At 49.9% G+C, this 21,535-nt stretch overlaps 1 protein-coding gene across 1 annotated transcript in view; it reads right to left on the reverse strand.

The window, feature by feature from the left end:
- The window catches only part of KY (kyphoscoliosis peptidase), a gene marked incomplete at both ends in the record, with an annotated part of 42,595 nt that overhangs the window by 16,123 nt on the left and 4,937 nt on the right, over positions 1–21,535 (reverse strand). Inside the window, 5 exons of the mRNA XM_079795667.1 lie at positions 626–734; positions 3,914–3,996; positions 5,753–5,815; positions 7,830–7,904; positions 19,069–19,131. Of these exons, the coding sequence (XP_079651793.1) occupies positions 626–734; positions 3,914–3,996; positions 5,753–5,815; positions 7,830–7,904; positions 19,069–19,131 (393 nt within the window). The remainder of the gene's footprint in view (positions 1–625; positions 735–3,913; positions 3,997–5,752; positions 5,816–7,829; positions 7,905–19,068; positions 19,132–21,535) is intronic.

A 21,535-nucleotide genomic window follows, 5' to 3' on the forward strand; every position in this document is an offset into this window, starting at 1 on the left:
CTGCAAGGGGCAGCATCTATTATCGTCTTAGCAACCACCTGTGGGGCTTGGCTTGGCCAGGTCAGACTCCCAAGATGGTCCTGTGAAGAGCTGTAGGCGGCTGCACAGGCCCAGGTCCCCCGAGGTGGCTCTGAGAACCTGGACGCTGCGCTGAGAGCAGTGGCTGAAGCTGCTAGTACGGGAACAGGAGCAGGGAGAGGAGAGCCCACCCTTCCGGCACTGTGACTTAAGCAAACTCTGGTCACAATAACTCTTCAAACAGCTATGACTCCTCCCCAACTGATGGCCACCCTTTTGACAAATGCCCCACCCTGGGTTCTCATCTCTCTGGAGCAGTTTTACCAGGAAGCCAGGACTGAAGGAAGAGCCTCAGCTCCGGCCACTGGCTGTGGGCAGAGGACCACGCGGGACCCTCTACCCAATGACCCTTCATGGTGACTTTTATTCTGCTTGGTTAGTCTTAGGTTATTCAACCTAGCCATCTGGGAGCCCCAGTCCTCTGTCTTTCATCTCATTCCACACTCACTGGTGATTGAATGAGTCCCAGAGATACTGCTCTGAGAACAGGGCCTGTCAGGAATGGCACCAAGGGGTCCTAGAACCAGTAACACCACAGGTGTCCTACCTATATGGTGGCAGATCCAGATCCAGATGGCACGGACTCTCTCCAGGTCACTGTGGGCCTCCTGGAGCAGGTCGCTCACCAGCTCGTCCAGCCCACTCTTGACTGTCACCTGGGGGATGGGAGGGGTGTGCTGTGTCAGGGCCTGGACGAGGGCTGTGGGGAGCCCAGCACCCTGCCACCTGCAGCCAGTGCTCCCTTTCCTCCAGGCAAAGAAGGAAGAGGAGAGGCCCAGAGGGACAAAGCCTGGGCTGAGGGCAACTATTGGTGGTGGTGGTGGTGGGGAGTAGCTGAACATGATGAGTAGTGCTGACCAGCTGACTCACTGGCCCTAGAGCCACTACATCTTTTCTTTGTAGATTTTGGGACCAGCTAGGTGAGTATCTGGCTGGCTGTAGCAGCCCCTAGTCATGGCTAATATTACCCAAAGAAATCTACAGAGTTAACAGACTCTATATAAAATTCCAATAGCCTTTTTTTACTTTTTTTCTCCCCCCCCCCCCCGCCCCCGAATCCTCAAATTGATATAGAATTGCAAAGGACTGGGATAGTCAAAACAATTTTGAAAAAAGAACAAAGTTAGAGGACTCACATTTCTGTATTTCAAAACTTACTGCAAAGCTACAGTAATCAAAATGGTGTGGTACTGATATAATGGATCATATGGACCAAGGGAATAGAATTGAGAACCCAGAAAAAAAGTCATAATACATCTATGGCTAACTGATTTTTGATAAGGGTGCCAAGTCCATTCAATAAGGGAAAGAATAGTCTCTTTAACAAACGATGTTGAACAACTGGATATCCATATGCAAAACAATAAAGTAGAACCCCTACCTCACACCATATAAAAAAATTAACTCAAAAAGGACCAATGACCTAAGCATAAGACGTAACCTTTTGCACTCGGATGTCGAGTGTGACTCGACACGGTTAGCATTAGAATAAAGGAATCGAGAAAAAAGCAAGCGAGTGCAAAGGGTTAAAGTATAAAACTTTTAGAAGAAAACATGGGTAAATCATCATGAACTTGGATTTGGCAATGGATTCTTAGATATGATAACAAAAGCATGAGGTGCAAAATAAAAAATAGATTAATTGAGCTTCATAATAATAAAAAAAACTTCTGCGCATCAAAGGTCATTATTAAGAACTTGAAAAGACAAATTACAGAATGGGAGAAAATATTTGCAAATAATATATCTGATGAGGGTTTAATATCCAGAATATATATATCTGATGAGGGTTATATATCCAGAAAGAACTCCTACAACTCAACAACAAAAAGACAACCCACTTTTAAAATGGGCAAAGGACTTGAATTTACATTTTTCCAAAGATATATAAATGGCCAATAAACACATGGAAAGATGCTCAACATCATTAGTCAATAGGGAAATGAAAATCAAAACCACAAAGAGATATCACTTCACACCTACAAGGATGGCTGTAATAAAAAAGACAGACAAGAAGTGTTGGCAAGAATGCTGAGAAATTAGAACCCTGTACATTGCTGGTGGGAATGTAAAATGGTGCAGCTGTTGTGGAAAACAGTTTGTCTGTTCCTCATAAAGTTAAACATAGAACTACCATATGATCCAGTAATTCCACTCCTAGGTACATACACAAAAGAACTGAAGACAGGGATTCAAACAGATAATTGTTCACAAACATTCATTGCAACATTATTCACAATAGCTGAAAGGTAGAATCCACCACTCATGTGTCCATCAGTGATGAATGGATAAATAAAATGCGATAGGTCCAAACCATGAAATATTATTCATCCATTAAAAAGAATGAAGTTCTGATATGTGTTACAACATGAATGAACCTTGAAAACATGATGCTGAGATAAGCCAGCCATAGGAGGACACATATTGTATGATTGCACTTACATGACATATCTAGAATAGGTAAGTTCATAGAGACAGTAAGTAAATCAGAGGTTACCAGGGGCTGCGGGGAGGGAGAATGGGAACTTATTGCTTAATGGGTATAGAGTTTCTGGTTTTGGAAGTAGATAGTGGTGAATGTAATTACTGCCACTTATAAATTATTAAAATGGCAATTTTATGTTAGATATAGTTTACCACAATTAAAAAAAGGAACAAATTAGGTTTTCTCACAGGGGCCCTCAGGAGGAAACAGGGTTGGGGTTGCTGAAAAGGCAGTCCTGACCCTATTCAATCTTTCTAGAGAAGACGGGGCAACTGGAGGCTCAGTTGGGCCACAGTTGCCCACATGTCCCTCAGCCCCCACCCTAGGGCACTCCTTGACCTATTATCTCATGGGACTGCCCCACTGCTCACTGGAACTCCAGGACCCACTCTCTGACCACAAGGAGACCTCTGGGCCCATCTTCTGTCTCCCACTCGCCCGGCTGCTCTCTGCTTCTTTTTCTTCTATGCCCAGCACCAACTCCACGTCCTTGTCTTTGTCCCTCTCACCGGGCCTAGAACACATTGCAGGCCCACACGATGGCCAGGCTGACTCCTGATTTAACCCCAAACTTCAGTCCTGTGGCTTCTGGTCCCCACCCTTGGCCCTCCCTGGCTCTGGTTTTCCACTGCTCCATGGCAGTGTCTGCGGCCTCAGCTAGGCTCCTGGCACTGCCCTCTGAGCCTGGCCAGCAGCCTATAGATGACTTCCTGGCTTGCCAGCCTCAGAGGGCTCATCTGACGTCACAGCAGGTCCAGGTCCTTGGCGCTTCCAATCAGATTATCTGTGGTGAGGGTCCTGCTTGGCTCTCACGACCCCAGTGTGCCCCTAGGGCCTCAGCTCTTGCTCCTTCCCACCCCCATGCCACACGTGTCCAGGCCCAAAGATGTGAGAGCTCAGCAGCCTACACACTCCAGGGATGAGCTTGGCTATGGTCACAGTGGGTGCTGGCCATCTGCATCTATGGTCCTCCCCCACCCTCTTTCTCCCTCCCTTCCTGGGCGGGGGCTGGCATGGCTCAGTAGCAGCAATGCCAAAATGGGCAGGGAGAGGGCAGGACAGGGAGGTCTGCCAATGAAGCGGCTGCAGGGTGTGCAGCCTGGGGTGGAAGCATCAGGATTGTAGTGGGGTCGGGGGGTGGGGGTGGTGGAATGGCCTTTGGTCCTGGGCAGGGGCCTGCTGCCTTGGGCCTTTTGTCCTCCATCCATCACTGTGAAAGGCACTCCGGGCCATCCATCCAAGGGACTCGGGATACATTCAGGAGGGGCCTGGGGAAAGGCTGAGGTACCCTGGCTCGGGGCGCTCTGAGCCACACTGGAGCGCTGTAGGCAGCGGGGCCAGCTCTCCTACCTGTGAGGCATAGGTGTCCAGTTTCTCAAACTGCTGCAGGTCCAGGGGCATGGATTTCAGGCTGGACCGATCCCAGGGGTAGGCTGGAAACACAGGGGGGCTTGGTCAGCTGCTGAGACCTGCTGACGAGGGCTGCCTGGCCGAGGCCTCCCTGTCTTTTTGAGAAGCGGTGCCTGCCTGACTTCTGGCATGATTCGCAGAGCCTGAAACTCTGCTCCCAAGAGCTGTCTCTCTTAGAAAGGTCCCCTGGTCGAGTTGGTTTGGGGTCTTGGAGACACAGGGGAATGAGACAGTGGAGCAGGTTGTACGGTCAGGGTCACTCTGCTCCGGGAGGGTGCAGGTGGGGTCTCTGCAGGTAAGTGTGGGGGGCCGGCCATGAGCCTCAGCGCTCTGTGCATTTGCCCACACGTCCCTCAAGGGCTGTGAGAGCCCACACCTTGGTGCTACAGAGCCCAGAGGTGTGGTGAGAAGGTGAGGATGGGTGTCACGGCCAGCTCCGGTCTGAGCTGCTCCATGACCCTCGCTGGGCCAGCACTGGATGAGAGGCCATGCCAGCTGGTTAGGCAGCTGGTCAAGTTTAGCTGCCAGGAGCAGGCCGCATGGATCCTTCTGCATCTCCCCACCGCTCCTAGGTCCCTATCGTAAAGCTGTGGCCTCGCTCAGCAACTTAGCATTTTCCTGCTTCTTCTGCTTCTTCTACGAGGACTAAGGCATTTCCTGGACCCCACACCCCAAATTCTGCTGTCCTGCACAACCTCACCTTAGAGCTCCCATGAAGCCCAGTACCGTCATGGTTACCGCTCTGGTGCCGGAGCTGGGACTTCTCGTTTGCCATTACTTAGGGCACCATCAGTCCTTACCCTGCATGGTCCGAGTGCAGCCCTGGCCCAGCCAGCCCCTCAGAAGGGCACGGGGACATGGCGGCAGGCCCTCATGACCTCCCCCCCCCCCCCCCATTCCTCAGTGCCCTCTCCCTCCACGAATCTGGCTCCTGCCATTCTCTGACAAGGGCCATGAGGGTGACCTCAGTGGATAAGAAAGGGACTTGCACGTCGAACAATTTCTGCTCAGTACAGCTCTGCAAATGAGGTCTCCCTGCCCCCATTTAGAAGAAAGATGGCATTTCTAAAATGGGACTGAAAACCCTACTACTAGTTTTACCCTTTCTTGGTTCTGTTTTACAATATCTGAACATTAAAATTACCCATAATGATTTATGCCTCATTAAGTTTACCTTCTGAGCAGATTATATAAATCCAAATATGATTTTGCACAAATACATTTAAAATGCCAGTGGCATTAACAAGATTATTCTAATTTTAAAGCAAAACAATGGGACGAAGTGCCAACCTGTACCAAACCTTAGATGCCATCTGGTTTACTGAGGGGGAAACTGAGGCCCAGGAAAGGTGAGGGGGAAACAAAAGCAAGATTCGAACCCAGGCTGTCTCTCATCCCACGCAGGGTTTCTTCCTCTGCCCCACGCTGCTTAATTGCATGCCTCCGACCGTACAGGTGATTGGCATTCTATTTAAAGTTTACACAATTCTGGACTCTTGTTTTAATATGTTTCTCATAATGGGCTGCCTTGTTATTGGTGGGGTTTGTGCTTTAGCTTAGGGCTCCAATCTGGTGTGTGAGCTTTCTACTTCGCCCCCTGTGTCCATGGCAGACATTGCTAATCAATCACAATACTCCTCCCTCCCTGAGCCCAGAGGTGGCCCCTGACTCTCAGCACAGGGGCCCAGGGAGCCATTTTCAATCGATTGGAGACTCCCCCATGAGGCTAAATTAATTCCCGTCTCACAGAACGGCCCAGGAGAAGGTCCTGCAACTTACCGTGAGCATCTTTCCCTCCAGGCTGCCGGGGTCTTGTGTTTCCATTTTTATCACCTTGCAAACCTACAATATCCCAAAGATCAGGGGTAGAGACACTTCAGAGGAAACAGAAAGGCAAGCACAGACGATTCTCTGTGTGGGCCTTGCTTCTGACCCCTCCCCTCCACTCTCCTTCTCAGAGCCTTCTTGCTCCCATCCCCACCTCCGACCAAATTGCTGCTGGAATTGCCCTAGACGCCCTGGTGGGGCAGAAGGAGGCCTGGGAACCAGGGAAGGGTGACAAGAAAGGCACCTGCCGTCTGCGAGCATTTCCTCCGACAGCAACGTTTTGGATTAGTGAGCGGCCCGGCCCGCCTGGGGCCTGCTGCCCCTGCCCTCCTCCACACGCGCCTGCCACCCAGCAGCACAGCCGGGGATGCCGGGAGCACCGGCGCATTCGTGCCAGATACCCCTGGACGAGAACTGACCATGGACAGACATGAAAGTGGGGCGAGAGAAAAGCAGTTTGTGTGGAGCTGAAGCCCAGAGAGCAATTATTAAATTATTCCCTGGGAAGGTTCAAGGGCAACCACATCCTATAAATCCAGGACTGTTAAGGCAGGGTGGTTGGCAACAGTTCTTAGACTCCAAGGGCAACAGGAGAGGAACCCTTCCTGCTGATCTGAAAGCAGGTCAGGAAGATGAGGTTCCTGCTGGGACCTGGAGGACCTGGGGGTGGGGTGCCGAAGCAGCTGTCTCGTGCCCCTGAAGCCCACTGTAGGCTGTAAATATAACAACCGAAGGTTGCAGAGGTATGAAGGCCATTCTAGTAACAGTGGGCCTTTTCTTGCACCTACATTTTCCCCCATCTACCTTCTTTGGTAGAATAATGAGGGTTCAAAATAGAAGCTAGCCTTTATTGTGTACTTAGGATGCCTGGCTTGTGCTTTGTATTGGCACTGTACCTGGTACCTCTCATTCAACTTCACAAGAATCTTATGAGGGATGCTGAATTGCTTTCCTCCTTTTACAGATGAGGAAATTGAGTCCAAGAGGGAGGTCAAGCCACTTGCCCAAGGTCACAGGGCTGAGATCTGAACCCAGCCAGTTGATTCCCAGGGTCTGTTCTCTCTCCATTTGACTGTCCTCCCGAGATCCTGACCGCCGAGGGCTGTAGGGCCAGGCAGACTTGGAGGGTCTGCCTTGGCCCGCTGAGTGGACTCAGAGAGAACCTGAGTCTTGGCTGCTCTGTGGCATCTCTTCCTTGGCTGGCATTTCCCTAGGCCCTTGTTTAGCCACATGATGGACAGATACAGGGGGAAGTCTAAGAAGGGATGGAGGAGACATCGTGGGCCTGGGTCTGGGCCTGTGCGCACTGCACTGAGGCTGGCCACGTAGGGTGGGAAAGAGCATAGGCCTCAGTTGGACCTGGGTTCTGAACCTCTTCCCAGCTGGTCATGTAGCAGTTATTTCACCTTTCTGAGCCTCACTTTACTGATCTAAAAAGTGGATATAGCCCTGACCAGTTTGGCTCAGTGGATAGAGCATCAGCCTGTGGACTCAAGGGTCCCAGGTTCGATTCCGGACAAGGGCATGTACCTTGGTTGCGGGCACATCCCCAGTAGGGGGTGTGCAGGAGGCAGCTGATCGATGTTTCTCTCTCATCAATGTTTCTAACTCTCTATCCCTCTCCCTTCCTCTCTGTAAAAAATCAATAAAATATAATAATAATAAAAAAAGTGGGTATAACACTGGTATATGCCAAAGTTAATGAATGCAAAAAACTTACATGGTACCTTCCAGACAGTCACTAAATGGTATCTAAAAACAGTAACACTCCTGTGATGCAATTCATCTTTAGCTAAAAGCCTTGTTCACCCACACCACACTGCAGACACTCAAGCATAGTGATTACTGGGAATGGAGAAGAAATAGAACCCCAGCACGAAGCTGTCCTACCTCTGCCTCTTACCAGTGTGTAGGTCCAGGCTACCCCTCTCCTTACCCCAGAAGATGCCCAGGCTGGGCTCTGTCCAGTCAGTTGCCCTCAATCCTCCCTGCCAGACCTCCACACACAAGCAGCCCTGTACGTACGTACGTTTATCCAAGGAAAACTTCTTAAGCAGCTCGGGCATGGCGTCTCGAGGGTGCACCTCCACAGTCAGCTGTGTCCCTGGAAAGGAATAGGAGGTGACAGTCTCATCCCCATGATACTAGGAAAGGATGCCGTGTCTCATGACAGAGGTTTGAACAACAAAACACAGTTGGTCTGGGAGCTTTCTTTTGAACATACAGGCAATGCTTGTTTAAAAAGAACGAAGGCAAAACACAAGCCGACAGTTCCCAGGTCCAGGTAAGACGGAGTAAGCCCGTTCCACCTGGCCGCTCCCACCGAAGGCAGCCATAAACCTTGGAAAGAATGCACGGGGCAACCATTTGAGGACGCAGAAGAAAATGATAGAAGGAATACTGAGGAAGAAGATTAGGATTTAAAGCATCACCAGATTGGCAGTGCGGTTACCACTCCCTCTCCCCTGCGGAATTACTTAGGTGGGACTCAGCAGCAGCCCCAAACCCAGAAGGTGCACAGTGGGTGCAGGGAAAAATGCTCCCAGAGGAGCCTTCTCGTCCGGCCTGTGGAGTGAGAGCGAGAATCTCTAAGAGTAAGAGAGTGGGTGAAATACCGTGTTGTACCCCCCCCCCTTTTCTGTTATTTCCCCACTCAGCCCCCAGGAAATTCTATTGGTAGCAGTGCAGAGTGATTTTGGTGGCCAGGTAGGCACATAAAGTCTTGGAGAGAGGGCACGAGAGAAGCTAAAATTCCCAAGCGTGTGGGGCAAATTCTTCTTCTTCTTCTGTTTCTCTCTCTGTTCTCACTGACTGGCTCCAAAAGCAGACACAGTTGTGAGAGGTGCCTGGCAGAGGGGGAACACGAAAGCTCCAGCTTTTTGGCCAGAGGACTGGAAAGCAGGTTGTGAAGAGGAGGGAGCTCAAGAAAACAAACCCATAAAGTTGTGGATGAACTCTTGTAGTTACCCCTGAGTTGTGCGTACTGGGATCTCATCCTAAAATCATTATCACAGTCTTTGAGAACTAAACTATAAACTGACGAACAAAATAGATACAGAGACATGGAAGCATGGAGCTAACTGATGAATCTCAGAGGGAAGGGGGGAGGGGAGTGGGAAGAGATGAGCCAAAGAACTTACATGCATAGCCCATGGACAGACAATAGTGCTGTGAAGGCCTAGGGAGTGGGGGCCACGCATCAGAGCAAGGGAGTCACTGGCGGGAAAAGAGGGGATATCTGTAATACTTCCAACAATAAGGATGAATTTTTAAAAAGTAATAAATAAAATCTAAACTATGGGGTAGACTAAATGCTCAGACAGGCCACCGGGTGGTGCATGTACAGGGCAGAACCGTATAACATTGCAAAGGCTACAATCCAAAATTACTACCCAGCATAGGAAGACCTAGGAAAATCTCAACTTGAAAAGAAAAAGATAATCAACATATGCTAACCCCACAATGACACGGAATTTGGAATTATCAGCAAAATACTTCAAAGCAGCTATGCTCTAAAAGGTGAGGGCAAACAGTCTTGAAATAAATGTAAAAATACAAAGTATAAGAAAAAAAATTAAAGTTATGAAGAAGAAACAAATGAAAATTTGAGAACTGAAAAATATAGTTTAAAAAATTCTCTGGATATGCTCAATAACAGAGATGACAGAAATAAGATGTAATGAACTTGGAGATAGATTCATAGAAACTATACTATATGAATAACAGAGAGAAAAAGTGAACAGAACCTCAGGGACCTGTGGAACAATACCTAAAGCCGAGCTTTCATGTCCTTGAGATACAAGAAAGAGAGGAGAAAAGTGTGGTTCAGAAAAAAAATATTTGAAGAAATTAATGAGAGAATAATCAATGAAACTGAAAGCTGGTTCTTTGAAAATATTAGTAAAATTGATAAACACTTTAACCAGATTTATAAAAAATAAAAATAAAAAAGAGGTTAAGACACAAATCAGAAGCCAAGACACCAATATCAGGAATGAAATGGATGGCATCACTACTGATGATCCTAAAATTTAAATGAAAAGATACAGCAACTAGAATAGCCAAACCAATTTTGGGGAAAAAAAATCGGAGGACTCCAACTATCTTATTTTAAGATATACTATAAAGCAACAGTAATCACAACAGTGTGATAATGGCAAGATAGATACATTGATCAACAGAGTATAATAAATAATTAAGAAATAGAGCCACACGAATATGGCACATTGACTTTTTACAAAAGTGCACAGAACAATCCAACTAGAAAATGGGTAAAAGAACGGATATTTTGCCAAAATAGAAATGGCAAGTAAGCACATAAAGATATTCAACATGGTTAGCCATTAGAATGCAAATTAAAACTATAATGAAATATCACACTTATTTGAAGAGCAATACTAAAAATATAGTGATAATACTATATGCTGACAAGGTTGTGGAGAAACTGACGCTCTCATGCATTTCTGGTGGTATTGCAAAGTGGTACAGCCTCTCTGGGAAAGAGTGTGGCAGCTTCTTAAAAAACAAGACATATACTTAACATATGACCCAACTACTGCACTCTTGGGCTTTTATCCCAGAGATGTGAAAATTTATGTTCACACAAAATCCTATGTACAAATGTTTATAGCAGCTCTATTCATAATCACTCCAAACTGGACATACTCTTCAGCCCTAGCTGGTTTGGCTCAGTGGATAGAGCGTTGGCCTGCGGACCGAAGGGTCCTGGGTTCAATTCCGGTCAAGGGTGTGTACCGGGCTCTGATTGGGGCACATGCAATGTATTTCTTTCACATTGATATTTCTCTCTGTCTTTCCCTCTCTCTTTCACTCTCTAAAAAATCAATGGAAAAATATCTTCAGGTGAGGATTAAAAAAAAAAAAAAAGAAAGAAAGAAATACTCTTCAATAATGCTGAGAAACTCTTAGGAGTGATGGGAAGATGTGATTACAAAGAGTCTTACAAGATAATTTTGGGGTAACAGAACTGCTCTGTAATCTGGTTGTGCTGATGGTTACATAAATCTATGCATATGTTAAAACTCATAATTTAAAATAAAAAAAAATTAAAAACACCCAACCCGATAGAAAAAAGCCCAAGAAGAATTAAAACAAAACAAAAACCTGGATGATAAAGAAAGATACAAAATAGAAATTGAACATCCAAAGTAGGATTATTGTAAACATGTTTTTTGTAATTTGCTTTCTTGCTTAAGTCTTTACAAGTCAGTGAATACAGTCATATGTTTTCATTTTACATGGCTGCATAGCACTCTATTCAATACATGGTTTATAATCCATATAACCAATCCCTTTTCAATGGATAGTTAACTTTTCCCAAATGTTTTGCTAACATAAACAGTGATGTGATGAACATTCTGACACACACCTCTTTACATACTTTTCAAATCAGTTCCTTTGAATAAATTCTTAAACCTGGGTCAGAAGCTGTGAAGATTTTTAAGGCTTTTGCTTGATATTGGCAAGCTTTACCCATGGATGATTTTATCAGTTTATGATCACACCTACAGTGCAAGAGAATGCCCATTTTGCTCATTCTTGCTGTTTGATTGCTAAATTGGCCGCAGTACTTTGTACTTCCTCCTGTCGAGAGGTGTTTTGGTTTGGCCAAATGACTTGGCTTGGCTAATTAACATGTGGCAGAAGTGATGAAGTATAAGCTCTGAGCCTAGGCCTTAAGAGACTTTGCAGCTCCTGCTGTCATTCTTAGGATTCCAGTCACAACTGCCATGTGAATGAGCCCAGGCTAGCCTCCTAGAGGATGGGAGACCACATGGAGCAGAGCACAGCCATCTCAGGTGCGGCCACCCTAGACCAGCAGGTTTCCAGCCAACCCTCCAGCTGCCCACAACACATGAGCAAGCCAGCCGGGACCTGTTCTCAGCTGGGTGTGGCTCAGACAAGAACGCCCAGCCAACCTGTAGATTTGTGAGCTGGTAAATACTTACTGTTTTAAGCCCCTGAGTTTTGGAGTGCTTTATAATGCAAAAATAAATTACGACTATCCTCACTGACATTTGATTTTTACCATTTTTAAAAACATTATTATTTTGTTAATCCTCACCCAGAGATATTTTTTCCATTGATTTTTAGAGAGAATGAAAAGGAGAGGGAGAGACAGAGAGAGAAACATTGATGTGAGAGAGACACATCGACTGGTTGCCTCCCACATGTGCCCTGTACCCTGACTGGGGCTGGGGATTGAGCCTGCAACCGAGCTACGTGCCCTTGATTAGAATTGAATCTGGACCCTTCAGTCCACAGGCTGACGCTCTATCCACTGAGTTAAACCGGCCAGAGTCAACTTTTTATTAATGAACTAGAGGCTCAGTGCATAAAATTCGTGCATGGGGGGGTGTCCCTCAGCCCAGCCTGCACCCTCTCCAATCTGGGACCCCTTGAGGGATGTCCGACAGCCTAAATGGGCAGGCCTGGTCCCCCCCAACTGTCCTTTTCTGCAGGCCTGCCCCCCCCCCAACTTCCTTCCCCTGCCGGCCTCGTCCCCACCAACTGCCCTCCCTTGCAGGCCTGTTCCCCCGGCAACTGCCCTCCTCTGGCCTGGTCACCTCTAACTGCCCTCCCTTACAGGCCTGGTCCCCCCACAACTGCCCTCCCCTGCTGGCCTGGTCTCCCCCAACTGCCCTCCTCTGCCATCCCAGTCACCCCTAACTGCCCTCCTTGCTGGCCTGATCACCCACAAATGCCCTCCCCTGCAGGCCTGGGTCTCCCCCAACTGCCCTCCTCTGCCGGCCTGGTCACCCCTAACTGCCCTCCCTGCTTGCTTCATCGCCCCCAACTGCCCTCCCCTGCAGGCCTGGTCCCCCCCAACTGCCCTCTCCTACAGGTCTGGTTCTCCCAACTGCCCCCACCCCTGCTGGCCCAGTCACCCCTACCTGCCCTCCCCTGCTGGCCTGGTCACCTCTAACTGCCCTCCCCTACAGGCCTGGTACCCCCACAACTGCCCTCCCCTGCAGGCCTGTTCCCCCACATCTGTCCTCCACTGCAGGCCTGGTTCACCCCTCCCCCAACTGCCCTCCAATGAAGGCCTGGTCCCCCTCCAACTGCCCTCCTCTGCAGGCCTTTTCCCCCCCCAACTGCCCTCCTCTGCCGACCTGGTCATCCCCAACTGCCCCCAACTGCCCTCCCCTGCTAACCATCTTGTGGTGGCCATCTTATGTCCACATGGGGGCAGCCATCTTTGACCACATGGGGGTGGCCATCTTGTGTCTTTGAGTGATGGTCAATTTGCATTTTACGCCTTTATTAGATAGGATGATGACATCTAGTGTTTTTGTGCATTTCTTTAATTTTTAGTGTAGTATTTTTCATACATTTATTTGCCACTTTAAATTCTTATTTTGTGGATCGCCCCATTTCCAACTGATTTTTTTCTTACTGATTTTTTAAGAGCTCTTTTTATTAACCCTTTGCCTGCTAAATGTGTTACAGTAATTTTTCACAGAATAACAATACTGGCTTTCTTGTGCAGCTCAAAAACTTGCTCAGCATGCCAAAGAGAGTAATTCTCAAACAACTTTAAAAGCTACAACGTGGCCTCCTGAGGCATTACTTTGAAAGGGTTAACATTCATTTTGAGTGTAGTTTCTAGACTATTCACTTTCAAAGACAATCAGCTATGGCTTTACAATTACGACTTGAAGCATTTCAGAGTTAAAAGCATGCTTCAGATTTGGCCTTAGGAACCGAACCGGTGGCATCGCCATCAGCAGCAAAGACTCCCTGTGTGTCCTCCCGTGCTGGGGGAGGCCTGGGCCTGTTCCCCTTTGCCTCCTCACTTGCCCACCCGAAACACTCTCAGGTGTTTCTCCAAAGGGGGTGCCAAACTTCATTTGACTGCCCGATGCCTTGTGAAAACAAAGATTGAGGAACATGACCACTCTTTCCCCTTTTGCGGGTCCCAGTACACAATGCTCTGAGAAGCCCTGTAGCAGAGAACTCCACTGACTCAGTACTACTTTGTCAAAAACAATTTGGAAATGCTGGACTAGAACAATCTCCAAAAGCTTAAAGAAACTGCAAAACTGAACAACGTGGTTGATGGTTTAGGGCTCAACAACCAACCTCTTCCCCAAACTTCTCCTAATGTCCAGGTACTCCCCACCTCTCCCAATTCAGCCACATCTCTTTGTCAAAGAATGAGCGAGCTGAAAAGGGTGGGTCTGAGGGAGTCACACGCAGAGCGCACCACCATTTCTCATCTCTCGTTCCTGCACTTCCTGTTCTCTCTCCCCTCTTGGCCAGGGGCCGATGTCCAACATTCTCCCGAGTCCCACTTCCTGGCTCTCCCCCAAAGTGGTGCTGCTGACCAGCACCTTCTGAGCGAAACAGCACAGCTCCCCGCCTGCCTCATCTGTGTGGGAGCGAGCCCAGCTCCCGTTTCCGGTCTGTAAGGGCACTTCCGGGAGGCTCTCTGCTCCAGGAACTGAGCCTTGGCCTGGGCTTGTGGCCTCCAGGTGAGCAGCATCCACGGCACAGCCCCTGCTTCCTAAAGGTAGGAAATGGTAAGAGTTTGCAGACTGTAGCATTCCTGCATCAAATAACATTCTTAATTTCAGGAAAAAGATTAATTTGACCAATCTCCAATGATAAGGAGTGGGACATCATTTAGGACAAAATTTAAGGTACGCTCTAAAAACCTAAGTCTAGTCAGATACCGTTACACTAATTTTAACAGTCACCACCAAGCCCAGAGGGACTTTCGGTCACCTGGCTGGCGCTTTCATGACATCCCTCCCCACTTCTACCAGTTGTCACCCAAATTCCATTTCTGAAGCGCAGTTCTGGCTGTCCTAGTGCAAGTGTCTAAATGATTGTTTTCTGCAAGCCTAAGAAGTGGCTCCCATGGGCGTCTCCAGCTGCCGCTGGCTCTGGTCCCTTTCCCTCCCCCTCTCAGGAGCGGAGATGCGGCCGGCAAGCCCAGCAGGTCCACGGGCACGCTGCTCCGGCCTGCCATTCACCCAGCCAGGAGAGTCCTCCCACCCGACAGCTTCCCTCCAGGTCTCGGCAGGTTTGAATCAGGATTTGTCTAAAGGCCTAATTTGCTCAGAATTACTAATGCAGAGATGGCAAACAGATTTCGTGTTGTTCATTAACTCTGATTGGAAGTGGCTGCCTGAAGCATTGATCAGTTAGCAGAGGCTGCGTGTACACACGGGTGTGTGTGGGGAATGAGGGACTCATCTCAGATGGCTGCCTTCATTGACTGAAGGTCTTCATTAACTCTTTCCATAACTGGCTGCCACGTTTGCAACCTGAATTCTTTGCCTTGGGATATTTTCCTGCAGTAGCCGAGCATCAGCAAACCTCAGCTAAAGCGTTTGAAAAAATACCCCTAAAACAGACTCTAGCTAGGTAGGTGGTCAAGAGACTTGCTGTGGTTTCTGCCCCGGAGTGCAGTAGTCAGCATTAGCGCAGGGCGTGGTGAGCTGTGGCACCCAGGAGCAGCCTGCTGGATGGTGATGGGGAGAGCCCGGCTCTGTGGCATGCTCACCGGGGACTGCTGGCCACGCTATGAAAGCCCCACTCAGCAGCTCTAGTTATGAGATGACAACTGAGCATGCCAGAGCTCAGGGAGAGGTCACCGGGGCCCCGGCCGGCGTGTGTGACGAAGGGCGCCTCTGTGGCCCTAACTGACCCGGCTTCCGCTGGGCTCTTGAGAACACAGGGCCACTGACGATTCCTTCTGCAGAGCGGCGCGCCCTAGGGGGGGTCCCAGCTCTGGAAACAGGGTGGTGTGACGCTAGTGCATGCATGATCAAAGAAGGCAGGGGGTCTGCAAGGGGATAAGGGCGGAGGACCTGAAGGACGCACGCCTCAACAGAAAACTAACTCCCAGAGTCATTGTCCAGGCCTGAAGTTCAGGGGCGCAGTAAGCACGCTCTTCTCATTCAACCTCACACCTGTTACAGACTAATCTTCTGAAGCCCCTTCCATGCGAAGATCCACGATTCCAATGGTCCTTTGTCACCTATTGTGTCAAGTCTTCCACTGAATGACAAGGTGAGGAGGAGGGGGAAGCTGGACCCCTCTGAGTAACAGTTCGGACTGAAATTTTGAACTTCTTGTCTGGCGGGAAAGTGGAGGGGGTGCCGCACCCAATCGTCCCCACCAGATTGGTCCCTGCCCTGTATGGAAGGGGGCGTGTGGTGGAGCAGTTATGCCCACTGGCTTTGGAAGCTCCCAGACATGGGTTTAACTTGCGGGCCTGGCCTGTGCCAGCTGTGTAACTTCAGGCAAGTTACTAAAATCTCTCTGGTCTCAGTTTTCCCATCTGTAAAATGGGAGTGATAACCTACACCGAAGGTGGTTGTGGGGTTAAATGAGGTGACCCCTAAAAGGGGCTTAGGTCCCTGACTGGCCCACACCGAGTGTCCCCCTGGGGCCCTGCTGTTACTGTCATAGAAAGAGCTGCCGAGGAAGTTGCACGGGGGCCCACGTGGTTCCCAGAACAGAGCTCACGAGGCTCAAGGCTCACTGGATGAGTAGGAGAGTGGCACACGGAATACTGATGTCCTTGGTCACTCTGATCCAAAATAGCAGGCATGTGGTTGCTTGGCCTTGGCACCAACCTCAACAAGGCCCCGTCTGAATTCTTCATGTTCTTTCCCTAAAAGGCGCCTCCTGCAGCTCCTCCATCTCCATCCTCAGCTCCCACACCTTGACTCCTCTCTTTCTCTTATACCCCAATCCACCCCAGGGAAGCCTCTCTTGCCTGGATCATCATGCTGCCATCTACAGGGTCTTCTGGCACCCACCCTCACGCACTTCTGTTTATTCTCTACTCTTTGGAGGCTACCCTGTTTAAAACCGAGGGGTTTCCAATGGCACTCAGACTAGAAGCCAGCATACTGCGGGTAGCCTCACAGGTCCTGCAGGGTCTGCCCTGTGTCCACCCGCCCCACGCCCCTCAGCCACAGTGACCTGCTCTCCGCTTCCAGAACACACCGGGCCCTCACACCCGGCTCCCTCTGCTGGAAGCTCTTCCCCAGACACCTGCACGGCTTGCTCCCTCACCTCCTCCCTTACTTGAATGTCACCTTCTCAGGGAGGTCTTTTTTCAACTATTCTATTTTAAATTGTCCCCTGTGGTAGGCTCCATAATAGCCCTTAAGGATATCCATGTCCCAATTCCAGGAACCTGTGAATGTCACCTTATGCACCAAAGGGGACTGTGCAGATGTGATTAAGCGAAGGATCTCGGGTTAGGAAGATTATCCTGGAGTATGCAGGTGGGCCCAGTGTAGTCACAGGGTTCTTATAAAACAGAGGCCGAGGAGGATTTAACTACTGATATGGAGAAAAGGCGATGTGACAATGGGAGCAGTGGTTAGAGTGATGCAGCTACAAGTCCAGGGGTGTCATCAGCCTCCAGAAGCTGAAGAGGGGAGGAACAGGTTCTTCCCATGACCTGCCTGACGACACTTGGACTTTAGCTCTTGAGATGGACTTGAAACTTGGGGTCTCTGGAGCGATTTAAGAGATTGAACATGTATTAAGTCACTGACTTTGTGATAATATGTTACAGCAGCTGTAGGAGGCTAATACACACCCATGTGCACATACACCCACCCCCTATTCTCCTTCCTGCTTTATCTTCCCCTCCAGCCTTATCTGACTCCCTTTGTTAGAGTCATCTGTCTCTCTCACTAGGGTGTCAGCTCCATAGGGACAGGAGCCTCTGTCTGTTTCCTTCTCTGATGGATCCCCAGTGCCTGCATCAGGAACCGCTTTTTGTGGAATGAATAGGTTAGAATCAGTGTGAACTCTGGCTAATGGGTCAGTATCAGTGTGAACTCTGCCCCTAAAGACAGGAAGCCCTCCTCTCTCTGTGACCCAGGCCCCCACAGGGCCCTGCCCGGCCCATCCATACCAGTCTACACAGGGCTCCAATCCTCATAGGAGGACACAGCTGCCCTTCTTCTTGTCCCCCTGGAAGCCTTGAATGCTGGGAGGTGGCAGGCGAGTGGCACACATGAGCCAGGGTGCCAGGTGCAGCTCTGGTGACCAGCCCACCCCTGTCTGTGGCACAGGGAAGGCAGTGCAGTGCAGAGGTCTGACCTTAGACCAAGCTCTTGGGATGGCAGCATCCCCAGCCTCAACTTTCTCCTGTGCAAACAGGGATAACACCAGGACCCCATCAAGGGGTGTGGCCAGAACTAAGCGAGACAAATGGTCGCTAATCCATTCTCATTTACGTGAGGTAGTGCTTATTCTTGTGCTGTGGCCAGCTGTGTGCTGCTAGTCCAGAGAAACGGTAAGGCCCAGGCTTGTCCTTGAGGTGCTCAGGGCAGGTGGCAATTCTTAGTGGGCCCACCAAGAGGCCCTGGGTCCTGTCCTGGAGCCGCATTCTCAGGAATTCTGGCCTAAAGGGGTACTGAAACCCGCATGGCCAGGTCCTTCCTGCACAAGTTTCAGGGGACAGTCCCCCGAGGACCCTAATCCTCCCGGGAGCCACCACTGTCCCCTCGATGTCGTTAGATAATCTCCTTACTGGTTAGGACAACGGGGCTAAGAGCACTGGTGATGAGCTCTTAGGGCTGAGCCTATGGGAACGCTCAGACCCAGGCCTTGAGTCTTTAATGCAGAGCAGAAAGCTGAGGCAGGGGTGGGGTCTCTAACCTGGCCTCACCTCCAGCCTCATTGGTGGAGCCCTCCTGCTCCACATGAGCCAGCGGGGGAGACGGGTGTTGGGGTTGCGGGGGGGTGGGGGGGGCGGCTGTGGTGAAAGCAGAGCTTTGAAGGTTAACAGCTCAGGACTTGGTGGTGGTTGGCGGGAGGTCAATTGCCCAGCTCTGAGTCTTGCTGGCCATTTGATCTTGGACAGATGTCAACCTTTCCAAGCCTCAGTTTACTCATCTGTAAAATGAGGATAGTAGGAGTACCAATCAAAAAGGATTGTTGTGAAGCTTAATTTATATGAGAATAATCATGTAAATGGCTTGGCAGGGTGCCTGGCACAAGGTTAGCACTCAGTAAATGACAGCTATAGCGATGGCAATGAGGGTGATGATGATGATGATACCAGTGGGTTCTGTGGCCCAAGGTCTATTTCTCGATCCCATGATACCATGCAGCCTCTCATTGCTTCCCATGGGTTGTAAGAAGAGGGAAAGGGGGCTCCAACATCTGTGGAACAGAGAGGACCTGCTCCCCAGTCTGAGCTCCACACCCGCTGTCTCTGGCACACGGGAGCTGGAGAAGGGGTCATGACGTGGCGAATTCCTTACCTTGGTTGTCGTAGGAAGTGATGACCTGGGTCTGCTGAGGATGCTGCTTCTCTGCCAGGTTTCCTATTTAAGGAAGACAGAGGAACCTGCCGTGACCACTGGGACCACAGTGGAATCTTCCCCGGGCAGAGCGGGGAGCTGCTTGTCTGCAAGAAAGGCAGGCTGCTGGCGGCCCAGGTCATCCCAGGCCTGGCCTGAACACAGGCACACCCGCCTGCACAGCCCCACAGCGTGCACGCGCGGGAATCGGCAGTCACACACCTGAATGCAGAGGCACACGACTGGAAGCCCTGTGCACACACCTCACACCTCCCAGCAGGTGCCAACACAGATTCTTTTTTTTTGTGTGTGTACTTTTACTACTAGCTTCTTTTGATTTTTGGAGTCTGGTTTTTAGTGTTCCTCATACTTTTCAATATACCATATTTTCTGGCTTATAAGATGACTTTTTAACCCAGGAAAATCTTCTATACGCCCAGTCGTCTTATACGCTGGAAAATACGGTATATCCAAACTTTTATACTATTATGGGAATGTAGTTCTTTGGCCTTTTTTTTTGAGGATACTAATGCGATTCTCTTCCTTTAAAAAAGCTTTTATTGAATTTATTGGGGTGACATTGGTTAATAAAATTCTATAGGTCTTGGTGCACAATTCTATAATATGCCATCTATATGTTGTATTGTGTGCTCACCACCCAATAGAGAGTCTTGAAAAGAAACTGGGGATGCCTCCATGGGTTAAGTAACCATGACTTCAGACTTTGGTGTCGCTGGCACGGTCTTCAAAGTGCATGGGGATGCCTGACATTCCCACCGTTTAGCAGAGCAGGCTGAGAGGTTCCTGTCCTGATTTTACAGCTAAGGGACCTGCAGCTTGGACTGGTTAACTTTTGCCAGTCTCTGCAGCCAGGGAGCATCAGACCTAGGGCTTGACCCTAAGCCTCGGGGCTCCTAGCTCAGCCTCTTGCCTCCCTCTGAGAAGAATGGGGCAGCCTGCCTCTTACTCCAGCCCAGGAGTTGGGGTGATTTGCAGTTTGGTTCAGTTGCACAAACACTTGCAAGGCAACCGCTATATGAAAGCGCGCTACGTGTGCTAGTAATGTTTATGTCCCCGGGACACGGAGCTGTCCTCAGGGACTAGTGGGGTCAGGCAGGAGATGGCCCGTTCCTGCTAGAGGCCATGAGGAGGAACCCACAGGCTTCTTGGGGAAGCACCACTTTTCCTACATCTCTCCCTTTACAGATGCTGGGGTGGCCTGGTCTTGCTGAGGTTGCCCTTGAATTTCTGCTTCAGAGAGGTGGGGGAAGGAGCTGGGAAGGCCGGGGTTGTGGCAGCCAGGGAGGTGATGATGATGATACCGGATGAGACCCACTGCTACCACTTGGCCAGCCATCTTCTCGCCTGGCCTCCACTGGTCTGCGGAAAGGCTGTCGGGCCTGCCACTGGAAGTGACCACTGGGACCAGTTTCTGGGTCTGGAAACAAGCCTGACTCTGGGGCACTGGCCTGACCAAGTTCCATTCAGATGCGTCCCTCGTGCACCCACCCAGATCTGCTGCTCAGTGCTCCCACGCCTGGGTCCAGGCAGAAGCCAGTCATGGTGGGTGGTGGGGCCCTGAGCTGGGCTGGGCTTGCGATCCACCTGGCAGGGTCTTGCCCTGGAGAAACCTGCTGGCTCCAGCCTTCTGTAAGCAGGCCAGCCAGGACCCTGAGCCCCCCGGGCCGTGATAGGTTGATCAGCTGAGGGCCAGCTCCAGGCCAGACTCAGGCTAGGGGACAGGGAGGCCACCTCCTACGGGCACAGCTGGCTGTATTTCGGCTGGCCGAGGGAGGAAACAGGATCTGGGAAGGGAATCCTCAAGGAGGCGATTAGCTGGCATAGCTGTTGTGGGGTATTTATAGTCAGGGCTGCACAATTGGTTTCCCTGTAGCTGTGGGGCGTCAGTCCCTGTGCTGCTAGGCAGACTTCAGCCAGGACCAAGGAAAGCAGCCAATCACAGCAGGGGAAGCCCGTTGCTGGGCAAGCTGGGGTGTGGGGGTGGCTTGGCCCTACACACCAGCTGCTTGGAAAAGTTGGAGCCCTCCAAACTCCCCTCACCCTGCCAACACCCCAGCCCAAGGAGTGCGCAGACCAGCAAAAGGGGGCACATGTGCCCTTCTGGATCAGTCCCAGGTTCAGCCACATTTGTGCACACTCCCCCAGCACAAGCCATCAGCTGTTTCCTTCTCAGATGAGCACGCCACCCAGTTTCCAAGGGCTGGGCAGGAGGGCCTGCTGGTACCAGGGCTGGGTGCCTTAAGCACCAGCAAGGCAGATATGTGCTCAGAATCTCACCATCAGAAAACAGAGAAAAGCCATACCTTTAACTTCTGCATGCATGCAAGTGTTTCATTTAAACAATAAAATAAAATTTTACTTTAAATTACATATATTGGTGGAGTGGTCTGGGTTCGAGGCCTCTGTG

The sequence above is a fragment of the Cnephaeus nilssonii genome (genome assembly GCF_951640355.1).
Source record: "Cnephaeus nilssonii genome assembly, chromosome: 17".
NCBI classification, from domain to species: Eukaryota; Metazoa; Chordata; class Mammalia; order Chiroptera; family Vespertilionidae; genus Cnephaeus; species Cnephaeus nilssonii.